This window comes from Gallus gallus, chromosome 2 (assembly GCF_016699485.2).
Source record: "Gallus gallus isolate bGalGal1 chromosome 2, bGalGal1.mat.broiler.GRCg7b, whole genome shotgun sequence".
In the NCBI taxonomy this organism is placed as follows: domain Eukaryota; kingdom Metazoa; phylum Chordata; class Aves; order Galliformes; family Phasianidae; genus Gallus; species Gallus gallus.
This window is the reverse complement of record NC_052533.1, coordinates 29,214,383-29,233,701: the sequence shown is the minus strand read 5'-3', so window position 1 is coordinate 29,233,701 and position 19,319 is coordinate 29,214,383. Positions and strand designations below refer to the sequence as shown.

Sequence of the window (19,319 nt, the reverse complement as noted above, 5' to 3'; positions counted from 1 at the left end):
AAAAAACCTGATATGGAATTAATTTATAGAGAAATCACCTTATTTACTTCCTTTGATACATTCAAATATGTGTCTCAGTTTTACACCTGATTAGTTGTGAAAAGTTGTCATGAGAATTGCATTGATGAGGACACCAAAATGAATTCATTCATTTGTTTCATACTTCCACTTTGGTGTGACATAATTCTGATATTCCAAATAAATTCAGACAAGTAGGACAGTTCAACAATTCACTGTATGAACATATGTAACATTACTTAAATGAGCAACAAAGGTATTCAGTACAAATCTAAAATCAAAGCAAGAGATATTGAATGCTGTAAATGTTCTTTTCTTTCAAATCAATGGATAGGGCAACATGCTGGTCCTGAGCACTGAAGTGAGAGGATTTCAAACTATTTGGGAGCTGGGGTGTGATTCAACAAAGTAATATACGTGACAGAAGTTACAACTCCACAATGACAAGCAGAAGAAAGTCTTAGAATCCAGTGTTCATTCTGCCTTTCACTTTTTTTAGTTCAAGGGCAAGAATAATACTGAAAGAAAAACCACTAGAAGACAAAATTTTATTTGCATTTTTCCCTTTGATCTCTTTATACTGAGAATGCTGTATTTTTACATGCTAAAAGTTCCTCTTTAATTACCAAGAATTCTATCAGCTGTGGTCAAATATATGCCACTATTAAAACATTTCAGCTTTTCCTACTGAAAAAAAAAATGAAAAAAACAGCTCATTGAGCCTTTCTCTTCTTTGCTCATTTAATTATTTATACCACCAATAATTTATCATTTATTTGTTCTACTACTGACTGTTGTAAAGCATGAGTTTTGAAACAGACTGCAAATGATGGCTTTCAAATGAACAATAACTATTTAGTAAGTGGTAGAAAGCGGAAGATTACAAGTTACTCATGAACAATGCTTTCTTTAATATCGTTTTCTTCTCAGCAGCAGAAAAACGAACAAGTAAATAAAAAAATCCAATATAACAGCTTAGGAAACATTTTATTCATGTCTGCAAGTAGTTGCAGTGAGGACAGAATTTCTCCATTCTTATTTACCTGTCACCTCAAAGAGTCGCTTCTTGAATGAGCTGACAACATTTCCATCCTTCCTCCTAAGTAAAGGACTGCTTCTCCTTTCTGTTACCTTTTGTTTTAACCTTGAACGTACCTTCAAATTGGGCTCTGAAGCTGGAAATGAAAAGAAAAAAAATGAATGATTTTAAGACAAATTATTGCTTTGCCCAGATACCACTGGCATTCCCTACAGGACCTCATCTGATCCAAGTAGGGCTCAGAAGCAGTGATTTTACTGCCCATCATCACCATTCTTTCTGCTTCTCCTCATACAACTCCATCGTAGACTAGAGACTAGGAATGAGAGGAAGGGCACTGAAAAGTTTTGAATGCCATTACTGTTACTACTTTCAACTTCACCTCCATTTCACCTTCCTCTGATCCCCTTCCAAAGCTAAAAGTTCAAAATGAACTTGTATTGATGAGAATGACTGTGTTCCCCACCTGTCTTTACTGTAGCAGTAAACAGCAGAGAGGAGAAAACAGTGTTTTTATGCTATTTACTTAACATTAAAGTGAAATATAGTTTTTAAAATTGTAAAGCATATATTTAACATATAGTTTATAAAGTTAATGTTGGTTTGTTCTTTCCTCTGCCTCTAAACATTTCTGATTCCTTATATATTCTTTTATTCATGGGGCAGATACTAAGCTATTAAAAGCAAAATATTTCAGTGGATGAAAGAGTTAGAAATGAATTTTGGTTGTAACTCATTGACTTAAATTCTTTTTCTCTCTAAGGAACTAGCCACTACATTTTTTTTCTCATCTCATTTCAAATCTAAAGTTACCTGTTAATTACTGTTAATATTGTTATTAATCATAGATGAATGAAACTTGCATTCTACATCATTTTTCTCTCTCTTGAAGGTGAACACTTGAATGGAAATACAGCTTGGAACCTGGAACCTTATAACTGGATTATGGTCTGATGACAGAAATAGAAAATAACTTCCACTGGTGCCTTTTGATTTCTCTTAGAAATATAACTTATGACAAGACTTGCTGGCAGAACATTTCTTGGTCAGCAATTTTAGGCCCAGATCTTCAATGTTTTTTCAGTAACACACCAAACAACTAGATTTATTACAGTGTCCTAGAAACGTTTACACAGAAAAATATATGCTCTGAAAACAAAGAAGCAGGATTGATTCCCAGAAAACCTAGGATTATGTTTAATGCACCTTGGGCAAGTTCCACCTTTGTTTCCCAAATGGACACAGTCTTTTCATGCTAAGATCAGAGATGAAGCTCTACTTTGTTTTTTATTCTGTGATAATTTACCTTGATCCTCCATCTTATCAGATCCATCTGCTCTTATAAGTAAACTCTCTATCAAGCAGACTACTAATAGTTAGTGAAAGACAACTGTGGAACAGAATTTGTTTGTATTTCTCCTTCTGAAACTGAGGCTTGGCTAAGTAATATCTCAAAACAGAGAAAGCTGGAAACTGGGATAAGTTCTCTCTCATGCATACAGACATAAATAAAGCTCCAAAGGAGTACGAGTTAGCAGAAAAAAAATAATAAATGAGTGTTTCATTCAGTTCAGCATTTTACCATTTGCCAGTTTAGTGAAGGAACTCAATCTTCTAATTCCAACCTTGCCCATGAAGTAAGTTCACACATTTCCTTCCTGTTGTCCCACTTTTTCCCAAGGGACAGGGATATTAGAAATGTTCATGTGAAAGCAAAGGAACTGCACCTCTGCCTGGGTGCTGCTGTGACCGGCTGTACCCTTGCGCCCATCATCACATACTCTTACACCTGTGGCAAGCTCCCCCTTTAAGCATCCTACGTCTTGGGCGCATTTCAAAGATATATGAGCTAACAAAACACTGGAAATACTTAATGATAAAAGTATTAAAAAGAATTTTCATTTTTACCTGTTGCTATCATCATTAAGACAAATGGTTCTACCGACAGAGAAGAGAGGACTTGTTTGCTAAGGTACCATTTTGTATGAAAATACAGTAATAAGATAAGATTATACTACACACTGTCACCACAGAGATCATTTGAGTACGAGGACATTCAGAAGAAAAGGTGCTGGCTCAGTTTGCACTTATGCTTATTTCTGTCCATAGTGTTCCATACTCTTTAAATTCAGAAAATATTTCCATTACCACAACAGATTAATGTGATACAAATCCTCTGCAACATTTATTTCCACAAGGTTTGCTTCCACATGAATGTTTCACGCTCACAGTGATTGCCTTTTTATTTTTACCATATTCCCATCGTAATTCTGCATCTGAATCAATCACAGAAACAGAGAGAGCAGAATTTGTTGTCAATGTCTGAATTTATGAGCTAGATGAGAAGACGGTCCTTGTACAAAAGATGAAGTATCATTTTTAAGTAGAAACAATCAATTTTAAAGTGAAAAGGCATGAGGGAGATCAGCTTCTAAATCATAAATTAAACTTCCCAACAAAAGACAAAGTCAGTGTTTGAGAACTGTTGACTTCTAGTACTGCTTTCTTGAATGATTGCCATGACAGACTGCTAAGATGGTACTAGCTAGAACTTGATGGCTGGCAATAAGAATTCGTAAATCAGTGCACTAAATAAATTTAACCAGTTTGAGAAGATCTGTTCCGGAGGACAAAGTGCAGAACTAGAAAGTGTTTTTTTGATACCTGTCAGTGGCTGAGCCTTGGCTGTAGATGCCACCATCACAGAATCATTGAATCATAGAATGGCTTTGGTTGGAATGGACCTCAAGGATCATCAAGCTCCAGCCCCCCTGCCGCATGCAGGGCCACCAAACTCCATATCTAATACTAGACCAGGCTGCACAGGGCCCCATCCAACCTGGCCTTGAACACCTACAGGGACGGGGCATCCACAACCTCTCTGGGCAGCTTTGGTAAAGAACTTCCCACTGACATCCAACCTAAATCTTACCTCCTTCAACTTAAAACCATTTCCCCTTGTCCTGCCATTATCTACCCTTGTAAAGAGTTGGCTCCCCTCCTATTTGTAGGCTCTCCTTAGGTACTGGAAGACTGCAGTGAGGTCACACCGCAGCCTTCTCTTCTCCAGGCTGAACAAGCCCAGCTCACTCAGCTTGTCTTCACAGGGGAGGTGCTCCAGCCCTCTGATTTCTGTGGCCCTCCTCTGGATCCTCTCTAGCAGCTCCCTGTCTTTCTTGCACTGGGGGCCCCAGACCTATACGCAGTACTCCAGATGGGGCCTCACAAGGGCTGAGTAGTGAGGGACGATCACCTCCCTCTCCCTGCTGGCCACCCCTTTTCTGATGGAGCCCAAGATACCATTTGCTTTCTGAGCTGCAAGAGCACACTGCTGGCTCCTGTTAAGTTTTTGATCCACCATCATGCTCCACTGAAGCTGAAGCACAATTATTGCTGGCTGCAAGAGGTATGGATCACTACAGCAATCCTATGTGCTTCAGTGCACTCCTACATGAAGTAAATAATAATGAACCTACAATGGTAAACTCCCCTCTGATAGTTAAAAAGGCAAAATTAAGTATTTTAAGCTTCAAAGATACAGCTGTAGATTAAAATTATAAATACAAACATACATGCTTAACATTCAGTTATTGTCACAAAGCTTATATGAGATTACCTTTGAATGATTCTAATCCTTTAAATTCTGGAATGCGAACAAGTGAACAAAATGCAAAATAAATTTCTTTTAAACAAATGTTGTTAACTTGTTACCCGAATATTTTCATGGCACTTGATTAGCCTTAATTGCGAATACTGAAGAATTATAATAATTAATTGCCTTATGCTTTAGATGAGTATTTGGTTTGATACTTTAACTCATAGTTCTTAGAACTGGTCTTCAGAGGGACATTGCTTTAAATAACTGTTTTGCATTAGCCCTGCCACAAGTATTTCTACTGCACATTATTCGAATCTTTGCACAGTACAATTAATCCACTGGCGAATCTGACTATGCTCATCATTGAAAATCACTGTCAGTGTGGAACAGGAGTGCCACTTGGGGAGCCAGTGCCAAATAACTCCTGAGGCTTAAACTTTACTCACCAGCTTGCTGCAGAACAGCTTCCTCAGGCAGATACAAACCCTTAAGAATTAACCTTCCTTTTTTTTTTTTTTTTTCTTCCATTAATATCATAAAATCATTGAAAAATCCTTCATGAAGTCTATGACTTTATGCAGCCGTTAATGCCTGTGGCTAAATTTCTGTTCATAGAGCATTCCACTAAGGTCCATTACTCAAAATTAAATTAATTCTACCTGATACAGGATATGTCCTATATCTCATCTCCCTGAGGTAATAGGACTGCTCTAAACTGCTGAAGGTGCTGAATGCAGTGAGGTTTGCTGTGTTAGGTTTCTACAACTACAGGGAGCTGAATCATCTGACCAAGGAACCAGAGTGCATGAAATGAGAGAAAAGGAGCACACGGCTGGGAGCATGGCAGATGGGGAAAACAGGGCTGCACTTCTTCATGGCACTAGGATGATAGATTGGTCTATTCTTCTAAAGTCAGTATACATCTGATATTGGCTGGATTGGTCGTTATTAGCCAAGCCTCTTCAGCCTGCAAATCTTTGTGCTTCTACACAATTTAGCACTTTGGGACAAGTAATAACCTGTTCCCACATGGAAAATGGGAAAATATATTACTTGAAAGTGTTTCATAGGAAAGAAAACATATAGTGATTTTCTTTGAAGGTCATCAAAGTCCATGTTATTGATTTTGATGGGAAGCAGTTGGCATCCATTTTACTGATTCAATCAAGGATGAACCTGAGAATGACTTTGTTTATGCGACTGTGCAGCCTAATTTGGAATAATGAGATGCTACAGTAATATGGCTTATTCAGAGTCTCAGCACTATTACCTTAATGACTCTTTTTAGTACTAGTAATAATTGCTATTACTCTTTAAATGACTGTAAGGGGACAAGAGCCATGAAAGATAAAGAAAGTACAAACAACAACAGAAGATCTTATAAGCAATCCAAGGATCAGCTACCTAACTTCCTACTAGGACTTATCTCAACAGAACAGAAAATGTTGATAATTCTTCTTAGGTGAAGACAAAAGACAGCATCTTGCTGATTTTTCTCATCTTTTATGGTGGCTTCATCTACTGAGAAAGAAGTAACCAAATGCACTGTTAAAACAGAAAATACACAGACTTCTATATGGATACATACCAATTTCATTACAACTACCATTGCTCAGGTGAAAGGAAAGTATTCTCTCCTGAGTAACATGACATTGAAACACAAGCATTAGAGATATGAAAATGATTCCGTGAAGTCATTATATCATATACTCCACTTTGCTTAATACTAGCAATTTGCAGATACTAGCATTAAAGAATACAGCCTGGGGCTAAGTTGCTCCCAAATGAGCTGAGGTTTTCTTTTTTGACAGAGCTTTGCTTCAATCTGTTTCTTTTTATTAAACACACAGATATTTAAGAAGAAGGGATAAAAATCCATTCTATGCATGGAGAGAGGACATATATATGAAGGGAATGTGAAAGATAATAATGCACTACTTTCTGATGGTTCCAGGAACACAGTACTACTTTTGTATCAGAAAAGTGTGTGCCAACTCCAAATCAGCATTTAATGAACCCAGGCAGGAAATGGGGGATGGGAGAGAGTGCACAGTGAGCAGGTCCTCATCTCCAGTCGAAAGCCATATATAGGAAACCTGAAGAACAGAAAGTGAGCTTTTGTCCAGGCTTCCAAAGGCTCTAAAGTGAAAGCATTTCCTTTTCTTGGCTGGTAGGCTGGCTTAAAAAAGCTGTGGGGCAGCTGAGGTAAATGATACTAAATTTGGCTACAAAGATTCCTATAACAGTAGAATCAGCAGCAAAATTCACATTTTACTTGAGAAATATAAATCATTCCCTGTTGCTCAGGCTCCAACTGTTATCACTAAGATCACTTTGAAACAATAACACAGACTTCTCTAAAGTACTTAAGCCAACAGAAAAAACTATGAAACAAAGACTTCATGATTATGAAGTAATTCTAGCTCTTCACTGCTATTCTCTATTTGTGTATCTGTCTTTTTTTTTTTTTTCCCCATTGAAGTTGTTATTTTTTGTATTATTCTAATAGAGATCCATGCACAGACAAGCTTTATGCGCTTTCCAACACAACCATGACAAGACTGTACCTGAGAAAGCTCAAAGTGTAAATTACAGGACAAATGGAATATGTATGGCTATAGATCTTTGGAGTCGGAAGAGAAAATGATGAGATGACACTGGTTAGCATGATGATATTATTGCTTGCATGCCAGTGGCTTAACTTAGTCGAGATTATTTCTAGTACTATAACAAATGAGAATTTCCTAGATGACACTGAATGTGGATTGTTATATAAATTTGAGGTATCTGTGGTGACTTCCCTTGAAGTATGAGGAGCAGAATAGAAGAAAACATATTGTGAAAATATGTTCATGTTGTGGGTAAATTGCATAGCACAGATTTCCTTGTCTATGCTGTGAGCTTCCTTTCACCACGACAATACACTTAAAAAGGTAGCCTGCGTGTCTATGCCATGCCAGGACCTGGAGATCAAAGAAAACATCAAATCCCCCCTCACTACTGCTGTTTTTGACGAAAACAATCAGAAGAGGCATACATAAATTTCCAAGATCTTAGCCTGAGAAAAAGGCGTTAAGGAGAATTTTCCCAGTTTCCCAGTCAGTGAGGATGGCAGTATATTCCTAATGCCACCAGAAAGGATAAATGAGGAGATAGTCTGGGCTTTCTCGTCAAAATATGAATGCAGGTGGAAAGCTAGAGATGCAAAGAACACAGGTCAGTGACCAAAGCCGCTTCCAGCTTCCCCAGCTGCTTTATGGAGACCTGTGAATGAGTTTGTCCTTCTGGGAGGGGACTTGATGGTCTCTCAGTCATTCCCCTGCCCATGGTTCTAGCAGACACATAAATTTTCTCTGCTCTGCATGGAGATTTGGATTTCTGGTCTGGCTTCCTGTAGGCAGCCACCTCCCCAGCGCTGAATATATTAGAGCTGGGCAAGATGAGTAGAGACTTTTTGGCTTTATAATGACTAATTTTTGCTGTAGAGAGCCTCATTCCAGTGCAAGACAATACTAAACAATAAAAACATGGAACATTCTCTCCACTAGCTGACAGGCTGGGAGATACCAGAACATAATATAATTATCTAGGCTCATTGACTTTTAAATTCTGGTCATTTAAAAATATATATATATTTTTGAAAGAGTATTAAATTCGATTCATGAGACTAAAAAGTCATTTACACATCTGCTGTAAAGCTCTTCCAAGAACTACATGGACCTGACCGCTGGGTGGTCCCAACCAGGAGGGAGCACCAGATAAAGAGGTATAGGATGGAGACACTTTGTTTTTCTGGCTTGCATCACCTAATGTGTTTTCAGTCTATACAGAAACTGTTTCCTGTACAACCATTTGCTTTAAGAGGAATGTTGCTCATATGTGAAACCCTTTAGTCCTTTGCTTTATTTTACTTTTGTAAAAGGTAGAACACTTTATTTATTCAGACTAAGGAAAATATCCATTCCCCAAATAAAAAAACAGGTTTAGTGAAACACATGGTAAAACAGCTAATTAGATTAGAGGGGATCTCTTTAGCTCTCTTCAGGCTAAGGAAGCCAATTTAACAAGATTAGCAATTTTTCATTGATTTCCTAAAGAAGGTTCAAAAATGAAATATTCCCTGAAGTCATTTTGAATATCTAACTTTTCCTCATTATTCACTGCAATCTGTATGGAATTATAAAATTTCTCGTTATCCTTGCAAACAAGTATTATTTTTCTAGGAATGCCTTACTGAGTTATGTGTAGGAACAACTTAGTGCTGTGTCCATTTAGCCAGAACTAGAGATCTTTACATTTTTCATGAAAGGCTGACCAATAGGAGATATTTCCTGTTGATAGCTGTTCTGTTTGTATCCTTGTGAGGCAAAAGAAGAAAGGACTTGATACAGTTCTTAATAATTTCTCTTCTTAGCAGAGAAACACTATCTCCTTTCATTTGCATCAATTTGGGCTATATAATTGTTTCAATGAAATCTCCTCAGTCCCCATTACGTTTCAAGTATGATGAAACTGTGGCATATTATGTCCATGTCAGGTCCATCTTAATCTTCTCCCATATGAAACAATACTCCTTTTGCAATAATAAATAAGGGATTAAAAGATAAGTAATACTATGATGTCTTGACACGTAGATTAATAGAAAAATGATAATTTAAAATTAACTCTCATCTTTGCTGCCTGTCTTCAAAGTCTGTAATTTTTTTGCACTTTAATAGCAATTACGGGAGCCAAATTGTATCTTAGGTCTCAGGAGGTATAGAAGAAAAAGAAGGTGAAGCAGGTCACTTGACAGAAGGCATCCCTCATTTGAATGGCAATAACCAAATTTAGTTGTACATGACCAGTAGTCCTATTAGCTTCAATGATTATTCATGCCCCTACTTCTGACCATACACACCAGTCAGTTCTAGTTGCAAAGATGTAATGGGAATACAATACTATATTTTCTGTAAATATAGCAAATCTCCCTCCTCACCCTAACTCCTCCTTCAACATCCATTGAGTCACTAACTTTTTCCAAAGGAAAAATTACTTTCTCTGGTGAGTAAGTGTCAGATTTTTCAGGACCACAATGTAACCCCTAGATACATGATTTAATTTTTAAGAATAATTAAATTAGAAAATCACGGAATCATGGAATCTTAGGGGTTGGAAAGAACCTCTTAGATGACCTAATTCAACCAAGCTGCTAAAGTGTATTCCCTACATTGGGTTGCACAGGAAAGTTTTGAATATCTCCAGAGAAGAAAACTCCCTGACTTCTCTGGGCAGCTTGTTCCAGTGCTCTGTCAATCTCAAAGTCAACAAACTTTTCTTCATGTTCATATGGTACTTCCTGTGCTCTAGTCTGTGCCCATTGCCACTTGTTCTGTTGCTGGACACTGCTGAAAAGAGCCTTGCCCCATACACTCGACTCCTACTTTTAGAAAATTATAAGCACTGATAAGATCCCCCTCAGTCTTCTCTCCTCCAGGCTAAACAATCCCAGGGCTCTCAGATTTTCCTCAGAAGGGAGATGCTTCAGGCCCCTCATCATCTGTGGCCCTCTGCTGGAATCTCTCTAGAAATTCCCTGTCTTTCTTGATCTGAGGAGTCCAGGACTGTATACAGTACTACAGATGTGGCCTACCAAGGTGAGAGTAGAAGGGGAGGATGATCTCCCTCAATTTGCTGGCCATGCTATTTTTAAGGGACTTCTGGCCTTCTTGGCAAAAGGCACACTGCTGGCTCATGGTCAACCTGTTGTCCACCAAGACACCCAGGTCCTTTGCTTCTGAGCTCCTTTCCAGCAGGTCATCCCCTAACCTGTACTGATGCATGCAGTTTTTTCCTCCTCAGGTGTAGGACTCTGCATCCATGCTTGTTGACTCGTAAGGTCCCCCTTTGCCAAACTCTCCAGCCAGTCCAGGTCTCACTGAATGGCAGCACAGCTTTCTGGTGTGTCAGCCACTCCTCCCAGATCATTCACTATGAGGTTATTCCCCAAGCCTTATAGAAAAAAGGAGTTGGTTAATAGAGTGACTAAATCCCATAGGTTTTAATCTACAAAAATATCCAGCAGTGATAACTCACTGATGGTAGTTAGCACAGCAAAGTATATTTTCAGTCTTCAAAAATTCATGATTAAGCGTGATTTCTTTCTCCTCAATTTTGAGAGGATTTCATTAGTAGATGAGAGTAGAGCAGGTCTAGTTTGCTGAAGCGTACTACTTGGGGTTGTTCAGAAGCAAAATAGAGTTACAGCAGAGGGACTCTGCTACAACAGTACTGGATGCCAAGAAAACAGGAGCACCAAAACGCAATATATTTTATTTCCCTAACAGATGAGAACTCTGGGCCACATTGAACTCAACTGTAGAAAGGCACAGCTAGGTATGAAGGCGAATGAAGCTAAATTTGGCCCTAAAGTTGTCTGGAGCTTAAAAGCCTGTTTGTCTGACTTTTGCAGGCAAGGCTGACTATTTGAAAGGATGTCTCAAAACAAAACAAAAAAAAACAACAAAAAAAAACCCAACTCACTGGTTTAAAATCTTAATTAGAAATTGATATTATACCTTAACAACAAAACCAAATTAAAACAAGTTTTCTTTTAGATAGGTTCTTTATGCTCTGGGATATAATTCCAGTCTCATACAACTTAATTAGCTAAATATACAATGTAACCTTCCATCTGGTAGAGTAATTTAACAGGAATAATTGTGCACCACCATAACTCAACGAGACACCGAGGAAAACCATTGAAATGCTATTTCCTTTCCTTTGGAAGAGAATTATGTACAATTTCAGCATGCTTTGCATTTCTAACAGTTAAAGCCAACAGGGAGGTATCACTCTCATTTATATTACTTTCCCATGAGAAAATCAAAAGCAAAGTACAAAGCTTATGCCGATCTTCATGAATGGCCCTGTAATACTTATTTGGCTTTAGCTAGAGCATGTTATTTGGCAACTAAAACCTTTAATTAGAACTGTGGGTTTGAAGAGATTTTTCAGTGAAAGTGCATTCTGCAGGAGTTCGGAGAAGTGCAATCTTTACTGACTGAAAATATTCTACTTTGGATGATACGATACCACTTCTCTCTGTTTCTCTCTCTTTTCCATCTTTTAGACTTGTTTACTTTTCTGAAAATTTTCAACTGTCCCTGTCCTAGACACAGTAGAAGAAAAGATTAGTCCCATTCAAATCTAATTGAAGTTTGCTACTGCCTTCAAAGAATTTCAGATTTTATACACAATATTTTGTATCTTGTTTATCCAAAAAGAAGAAACTTTTTCAAATAACATTACAACCATTTCATTTAAATTTCAATGGACATTGTGCTCTTGGAATCCTCCAGATTTTAGGGTTATTTTTTTATTTAAGCTAAGTTTCCTTAGGTTCAAAAGTAAAAAATGGTGGCTAGTATCTGATAACCTACTTATAAAAAATGATGCAAACTACTTGTCAATACTGATTTATAAAGTGTTTCTGAAAACATACACAGTTTGTATAACAAAATCTTTAGGGAAACACATGAAACAGAACTTTGCAATTCAATTTTGGCTACTCAAAGGGCAGACAAAGGAAAATTAAGATAGCATTTAGAGTAAGACTGCATAATAAGTCAAGCCATCAGAAGATTCAGCGTTTAGCACAAGAGAGCGATTATTGGCAGGACAGAAGGTGGTATATATATAAGTAGTAATATTTCTGCTGAAACAAAAATACAATGAAAAATCTTTATCTAGGCCTTCATTGAGTAAGAATAATCACCCGTGCACAACACCTTGGCTTCCTGTGATTAAGACTAAGTGTTAAAGAAAGAATACCTGAGGAACAATCTAGTGTTGATGGAAAGACTATTATGGCCTTTTTTTGTAATCACGGTAGTGATGACTCTTGTTAAATCCTAGTGCAGACCTTGGCGTGCATACCAAAGCATACTGATGCAAGCTCTGTACTCTCTGACAGTTTCATTAGGTATACCCGGGCATTCATTCTTAGTTGGTCTTAATGTGTCTCGGAATATTTTTGATGTAGCTGGAGTCAGAGTGACATGGCACTGCTTCCTGTGCACACTGCAGGAAGTTACAGAATGCAGTCAGACTTGGGATAGCTATAGCATGGCATGGTGGTTACAGTGGGGTTACAATTCCTGAGAGCTGGTGGTTTCCAGATACTGTGTCTGGAAAAAGCTGTTAGCAACAGGTTTATTCAGATTCATTCTTATGCCCTCTCAGCTTACTGATAGTGAATTTAGGAAGGCTACAGAAGTCCGATGACTATATGGGAACAGAAGTCATAAAAAGAAGGGCTGGAAAGGAGGATACGTCTTCTTATTTTCCTGCTCTGTGGTAAGTGCCGGTGACTTTCTTCAGTCAAATCACCTAGTCTGAATTTACCAAGACTATTCATTAAGTAAGGAAACCAAGGACTCTGGGAGGCAGGAATGTTTAGCATCTCTGAGAAACAGGATAAAATCAGAACAAAATATATCAAATTTGCCTTCTTTCCCTGCTTCAATAAGCTAAGTGCCTCTCCCATTTGTTGTGCTTGCTTATAAACTGAGAGAAAAATTATGACTCTCTACCGAGATTGACTTCTTCACTTTGGCAGACACGATAATTGAGGGTTTGTGATTCTCTAAGCCTTTCTTTTTTTCACTGAAGACCAAAAGTAATCCAGCTTTCTCATATACTATTACTTCATAGGAGTATGTTTTCCTAGAAAATGCAAATGGAATTTGGTGGCATGAAAGGGAAGGGGAAAAAAACTTTCACACACAAAATGTTTTTCTTCTCAGTTTCAACCACTCTAGCAAATTATTGAGTCACTAAGTGCAGAAAGAATGATGGTAAGGAAATGTTCAAATTAATTTTTTTTTAAAAACTACATCTACTGAGTTCTTATTCAGGAATCTTTCACTCTAATTGCACAAGAGCTACGCTGTTATTCTACTGCCTAATCAGGTTAACATAATGTCATTTTTACAAAGTTATTTTCATGACTGTGCAGTACAGCCTTCTTCCTTTCTTTCATCACAGCATTAAACTATCCTTCATCTCCTCTTTTTTTTTTTTTCCTGTGTGCAATTACATAATTTCTCCCCTCCAAACTAAAACTTTGTACAATTTGCTATTTAAGAAAAAAACAACCATGTTACATTTCCATTGAGCATACTTCCAGTTTTTGGTAAGCAAGTCACAAACATCTTCTTAAAAAAATGCTATTGTGAGTGATACTCATATATCTAAGCAAAATGCAAACTGTAAGCTTATAAAGTCCATGGACAAAGAAAGATTCAACTGGCATAAAACCAAATAAATACTAGTATCGATTGACATTCCCATTCTGAAATGACTGTGCTAAATTCATGAAAGAAAAAACATTTTATACTTGATATGCTGATAATCCCAGGAATTTCTTCCAACAAAAGCCAAAGCATGAGGCTAAATGTAGAAATTTCATCACTAGGAATATTTTTGAAATGCATGTATCTTTGGTTAGAGAGCTCTGCAGCAACACTGCACACAGAAAACGAAATGCTACAGAGTGAAGAAAATGCAAACATTATGGCCAGTTGCCAGAATTTCTGCATTCATTTTAACAAAGTGAAGAAAAAGAAAAAGGAAAAGCTTTCTTTGAGAACCTCTAGCCTATCAAACCCATGTGACTTGCTACACTTTTGTCAGCTTTACAGCAATTTCTTCAAACAGATAATATTTTCCCAGATAGGTAGACCACTGAATTATGGAGATCAGCAATCAAAAGTTCTCCATATTAAATGATCATGTTTTCAAAAGTGCACAGCTCCCATTAGAGCTCTTACAGCAGTCAGTATGAATTTCAAAAGTGTTCAGTAATGGGGAGGAATTTTCAAACCTCTCTGGGCAATTTAGATACATTAGTATCATTGCAAGTTAACGAGCCATGTGCTGCTCAAGACTTTGGGGTGTTTTGCAGAAGGCTCACACATTACAACAGGTATCCATGGTGAAATCTTGGGCATTTTTAAAATTTGCTCTTACTCTATTTCAGCCAAATTCTATTCTCAGCTACAGATGTATAACTTCTCCTTATGGTATATTTATCTGTCCAGTGAAGCAATAGCTCCCCTTGCTCTGCTCTTTTTGAAAGTCTGTCAACACACAGCATCTGAATGCAGCTGTGCAAAGAGCTGCATATCCTGGCCTCTAGCCCCTAGGACAGTCCCAATCCTCCATGCAGCTAAACTGCACAAAGCCTACTGCTGACAAGTTCTGCTGCATCTTGTAAGGGAAGGAATAGTACACATACCTGAGAGGTACCAAGTAATTACAGCCAGTGCATTGGTACACTGAGTCTGGTACCTCACTGTAAGCATACAGACAGCACAGCTGTTAAGCACTACCCTACTTACCTACATAGCCAGACGCCAGAAGAATAAAAGTTGGACAGAATATTTTCTCTTTAACCACAGTCCATCCAGATTCATTTTTAAAAGATTAGCAAGGAATTGACACATCAGGACTGGGCTATATAAATTACTGAGAAAGTAAGAAGGTCTCAGGACTTGCAATGCCTGTGTAACACTCAGTGTTCCCTGGTAGGGAAGAACATATCAGGACATCATGAGAGAATCACACTATTTTGCTTCACATTAAATCTGATCTTAGAGTAACCGATTCAACCAGAATTGTCCTTATTGAGCATTACATTAAAGTTGAAATGGAAGATACCTCTGTATTTCATATTATGCTTACAGAAAATAAAATTGAGAAGTAAACCAAATTTGCGATTAAAGCCTATGAAAGGTATTCCCTTCTGGAGACTGAATGGAATGTAAGGTTCACTTTCATCTTTCATATCAATTGCTGACTTCATGCAGGTTCAGCAGCACAGAAAGTTTACCAGGAGCCAGTGGCAATAAGCATTCATAGCCCGAAGGAAAGGAAAAGAGGTTCACCCCTCATGGCAAAGGTCAGATTTCTGCAGGCTTATAGCTTGCCCATAGACATGAGCATTCGTGGGACATCTTTGTCTAGTAAGGTCCCATGAGGATGACAAAGGCTCCACAATGTCCCCTCTGCCTGGAGGATGGCCCTATTACCACTCAGATAAGTTTAGGGTCATTTGACTTGTGTCAGTCTGGTTCCTGTTGCTTTTACTCTCAACCTGATGAGCAATCATTGGGACCTTTGTGGGGACGTTGCTGAAGGCTGGAATTACAAATCCAGGACAGGGAGAGACTGAACGTGTAAACAGGATATTTAACAGTTGCTATTTTCATGGATGCAGAGAGCTATTGAATACGATCCCTTGATAACACACAACACACTTTACACTTCATTTCTATATGCTTATCAGAATCACTATGTAAATGTAATGAAAGCAGTCATGTTAATGATTATATTAGTATTTGTCTATATTTTCTGCAGATATCTTTTCAGAGAGTCATCATGTCCTTTGTCCAATTTTGTAACTGATGCATTGCATGCCCAAATATTTGGAATAACATATAGAAAACATCTGGATTTAATTATGTTATAGTCCTCTTATGCAGACAATGGGAATTGAATTAAGGAATATTTTGAAACCCCCACAGAGATATAAAAGTATTAGCAGCTGCACGAGAACTTTACTATTACAGTGTTTGAAAATGTTTTGTTTTACAGATCAACAGTCTGACACATCATAAATATCAATCATAACATTTAAGATACATAAACATGGAAGAAAAATTAAAACTTGCTTTCAGAAACATGTAGATACATTCATAGCATTTAGAGGATGTGGAGTGTATTCTTTCGTTTAAAAAATGAAAATGTATAGCCTATTGGCACGGGAAATATATGTTGTACAGTGGAATTAAGAAGATAACCACGTATGGGTTTATTGCAGCTGAACAGCCTGAGCAGGATTTCACAGAACCTTGTTATATTGCCACCACATTTTTCAATGACCACTTTGAATAATTCAGCCAGAATAAATCAGCATTTTGCTTTTCATTCTTTCAAAAATATTTGGGGACATAATACGATCTTAGAGAGTCTGCTCTAATGTATTAGATGCAGACTGGATTTTCTTTCAGAATGCATAGTGCTTCCAAATGCCACTTCTTTTCAAGTCAGTACCAGTTTTGCACTTAGTTTTCAATCTCCCAGTGGCTAAATCACATTCAAAGCCTGTTACCACAGTAGGGGGTCAGACTTTCCCTCTGAATGTAACTATATCACTCAACAGCAGACTCATGCAATAAGAGATCTAATGTTTTCTTTTCTTTTTCTTTTTTCCTCTCCTAGTGTCTCCCTGCATTCCTGGATACCGGTCACTGCACCAAAGACCTGAGGTAACAGCCACATGGACTCCACCATCATCCTTCTAGCTTTATGGTGCAGAAAAAGACAAGTCTACAGTACACCTGCTGTCAAGAAAAAAAGGTTCATTTGCTAAATCCTCTGATTGTTCAAATGAACATTTCATTGTAAAGTAGATTCTCGAGTGTAAAAAGCATAAACAAACATATGCATGTATGCATGCTCATGCAGATATGCATATAGCCTTTTTCAACCAAGGTCACAAAATACTACATTAATCCAATTTTTGCTCTTTCTATGAGTTCTCTTCACAGTGTTCTGAAAAAATGTGCCTTCAGGCAGCATATCATCTGAAGACAGACACTATATCTACCATGCAAAAGAGAGAGAGAGAGAGAGCTATTAAACCCAGAAGTAATATTGAGATAAAGACAATACCACAAAAGATCCATGAAATTATGGTTTGTTTAGAAACTAAGTTCATCAGGACTGAAGCTTGCACAAGCTGTTATCACTGGGAAATAATGACTCTTGATACCATGTGGTCAAACCAACCTTGTAAAGATACAGTCAGGATCTTTGAACTTACCCTTAGTAACATCCTGAACAGGCTTTGTGGATTATGATATATGCCTTGTTGGTGGACAGCCTGGTTAAAATAAAGGGTGAAAGAAATCTTGGTAAGGGGATTGAATAAACTACTCTAACTCACCCGTTTTACGGAGTGGGAAATCATCCTTGGCATCCTGTGATCCTGGTAAAGTGTATTTGTATGGCGGCGAGGCCCCACTCAGGGGTGGAGAGCTTTGATCCAGTGAGGTATGGTGGGCAGCCCTGCAGCAGACACAGAGAGGTCACAAATTAGCAGTCACTGAGGTGACCAGCAGTAACTACCTACACGTGTTGTACACATGTCTCAGCTGTGTTTATGTTCTTGTTCCTCTAAGTGTGCACAAACCACAGGCTCATGTAACCAATTTCACTTTTACAGTAAGTTATGGAACTCCTCGGGATTCCCAATAATGTACTTTTTGCACTCATTATAAAAGTCACATAGGATAAGAGTCATATTGACCTACAGACAGGATCTGTCACCAGTTTGGAGAACTGACCATTTCAGATTGTTGCATTTTAATATGAACCAGCTGAGGCACAGCAAAAGCCATTTAAAGTCTTGTTTATTACATACAAATAGATGTACATTGTCCCAGCCTTTTCTAACAAAAAGACAGGGGGACTTTTGGGAGGTGGGACAGGGGTGGTGTTATATGAAACTAACCAAAAATATTGAGATATTACTATCTCTTGAAAAAAATGTAAACCATTTAGACAAGAAAGTTAAAACCTTGTATTCGAGTTCATTTTCTAAGTTTTCTGGGCATACAACTCTGCAGAACATAACACTCACGTCAGCAGAGGAGTTCCAAACTGAAGAGCACTTTCTGACAACTGCTGAATGAAGGAAAGAGTGTGGGCAGATCTTTCTGAACATGTAAATAGTACATTGCAAAGCAATTGCATCATTTGGCTCAATGACAGGCTTTTTTGTTTGGTTGATATTATTTAGAGGAGGAGAGAGAAGGGAAAAGAGGGAAACTTTCATACTCTGTGCTTGTCTAAACATCATTTTACTTGGCCTCTTACAGAGCCTCTCCCCTTCTTTTCAATGTAATGTGTTTAATCATGTAATGCTATGTTTTTGTCATATAGAAGCACTAACATAAAAGTTTCCCTCATGTAGAAGACATCTCCCTGTAGAACTTAAAATTCTCATACATCTGAAGACTTCAAATAAGTTCAGACCATTAGTTCAGAACTCATACATACTCAAGAGAATTTTACACATTATTTGGAAATTATTTACTCTACCTCTTGCAGAAACAATGTAACTGTGTATTAAATCATGTTATCGCAATGCTCTGATTAGCTAGAAGAGAGGCTCAAAGGGAAATATTTCAGTAATGATTTTTAAAAAGAGCAAGTAGTAGATTAAAATCTAGTGTACCATATGCATTTCTGTTTGTCTGACCTGTAAAGGTTAGTTTGGGCATAATGTTGAAATCCTTTTAGAAATGTATCCAAAGTTCTTTTCTTCATTTTTTTTTTTAATTGACTTTTAAGAATGTGTCTCTTATAATAAAAAAGTTAAACATTTATTAATTAGTTAAAATAAAGAAAAAAAAAAAGGGAGGGGTAATAACTGCAAGCTCTTGGAACAGTAATATATCCATAACAGGGTCTGAAAAAATCACTTGTTTCAGTGGCCTAAGCAGATTCTTATCAATGTCAAGCCATCACTGGGATATGTTGTTTTGAATCAGAGGATTCTTACTCCATCAGAGTAAAAAAAGTTAAAAAATCCATTATATTTGTGATTTACTTACA

At 37.6% G+C, this 19,319-nt stretch overlaps 1 protein-coding gene across 15 annotated transcripts in view; it reads right to left on the bottom strand.

Moving 5' to 3' along the window:
• HDAC9 (histone deacetylase 9) overlaps positions 1-19,319 on the bottom strand; it is a 450,242-nt gene that overhangs the window by 200,005 nt on the left and 230,918 nt on the right. For all 15 annotated transcript variants that reach the window (XM_040681503.2, XM_015281425.4, XM_040681502.1 and 12 more), the window contains 2 exons: positions 17,647-17,768; positions 1,062-1,193 (listed from right to left, as the gene is read on the bottom strand). In XM_040681503.2, coding sequence (XP_040537437.1) covers positions 1,062-1,193; positions 17,647-17,768 — 254 coding nt within the window. The remainder of the gene's footprint in view (positions 1-1,061; positions 1,194-17,646; positions 17,769-19,319) is intronic.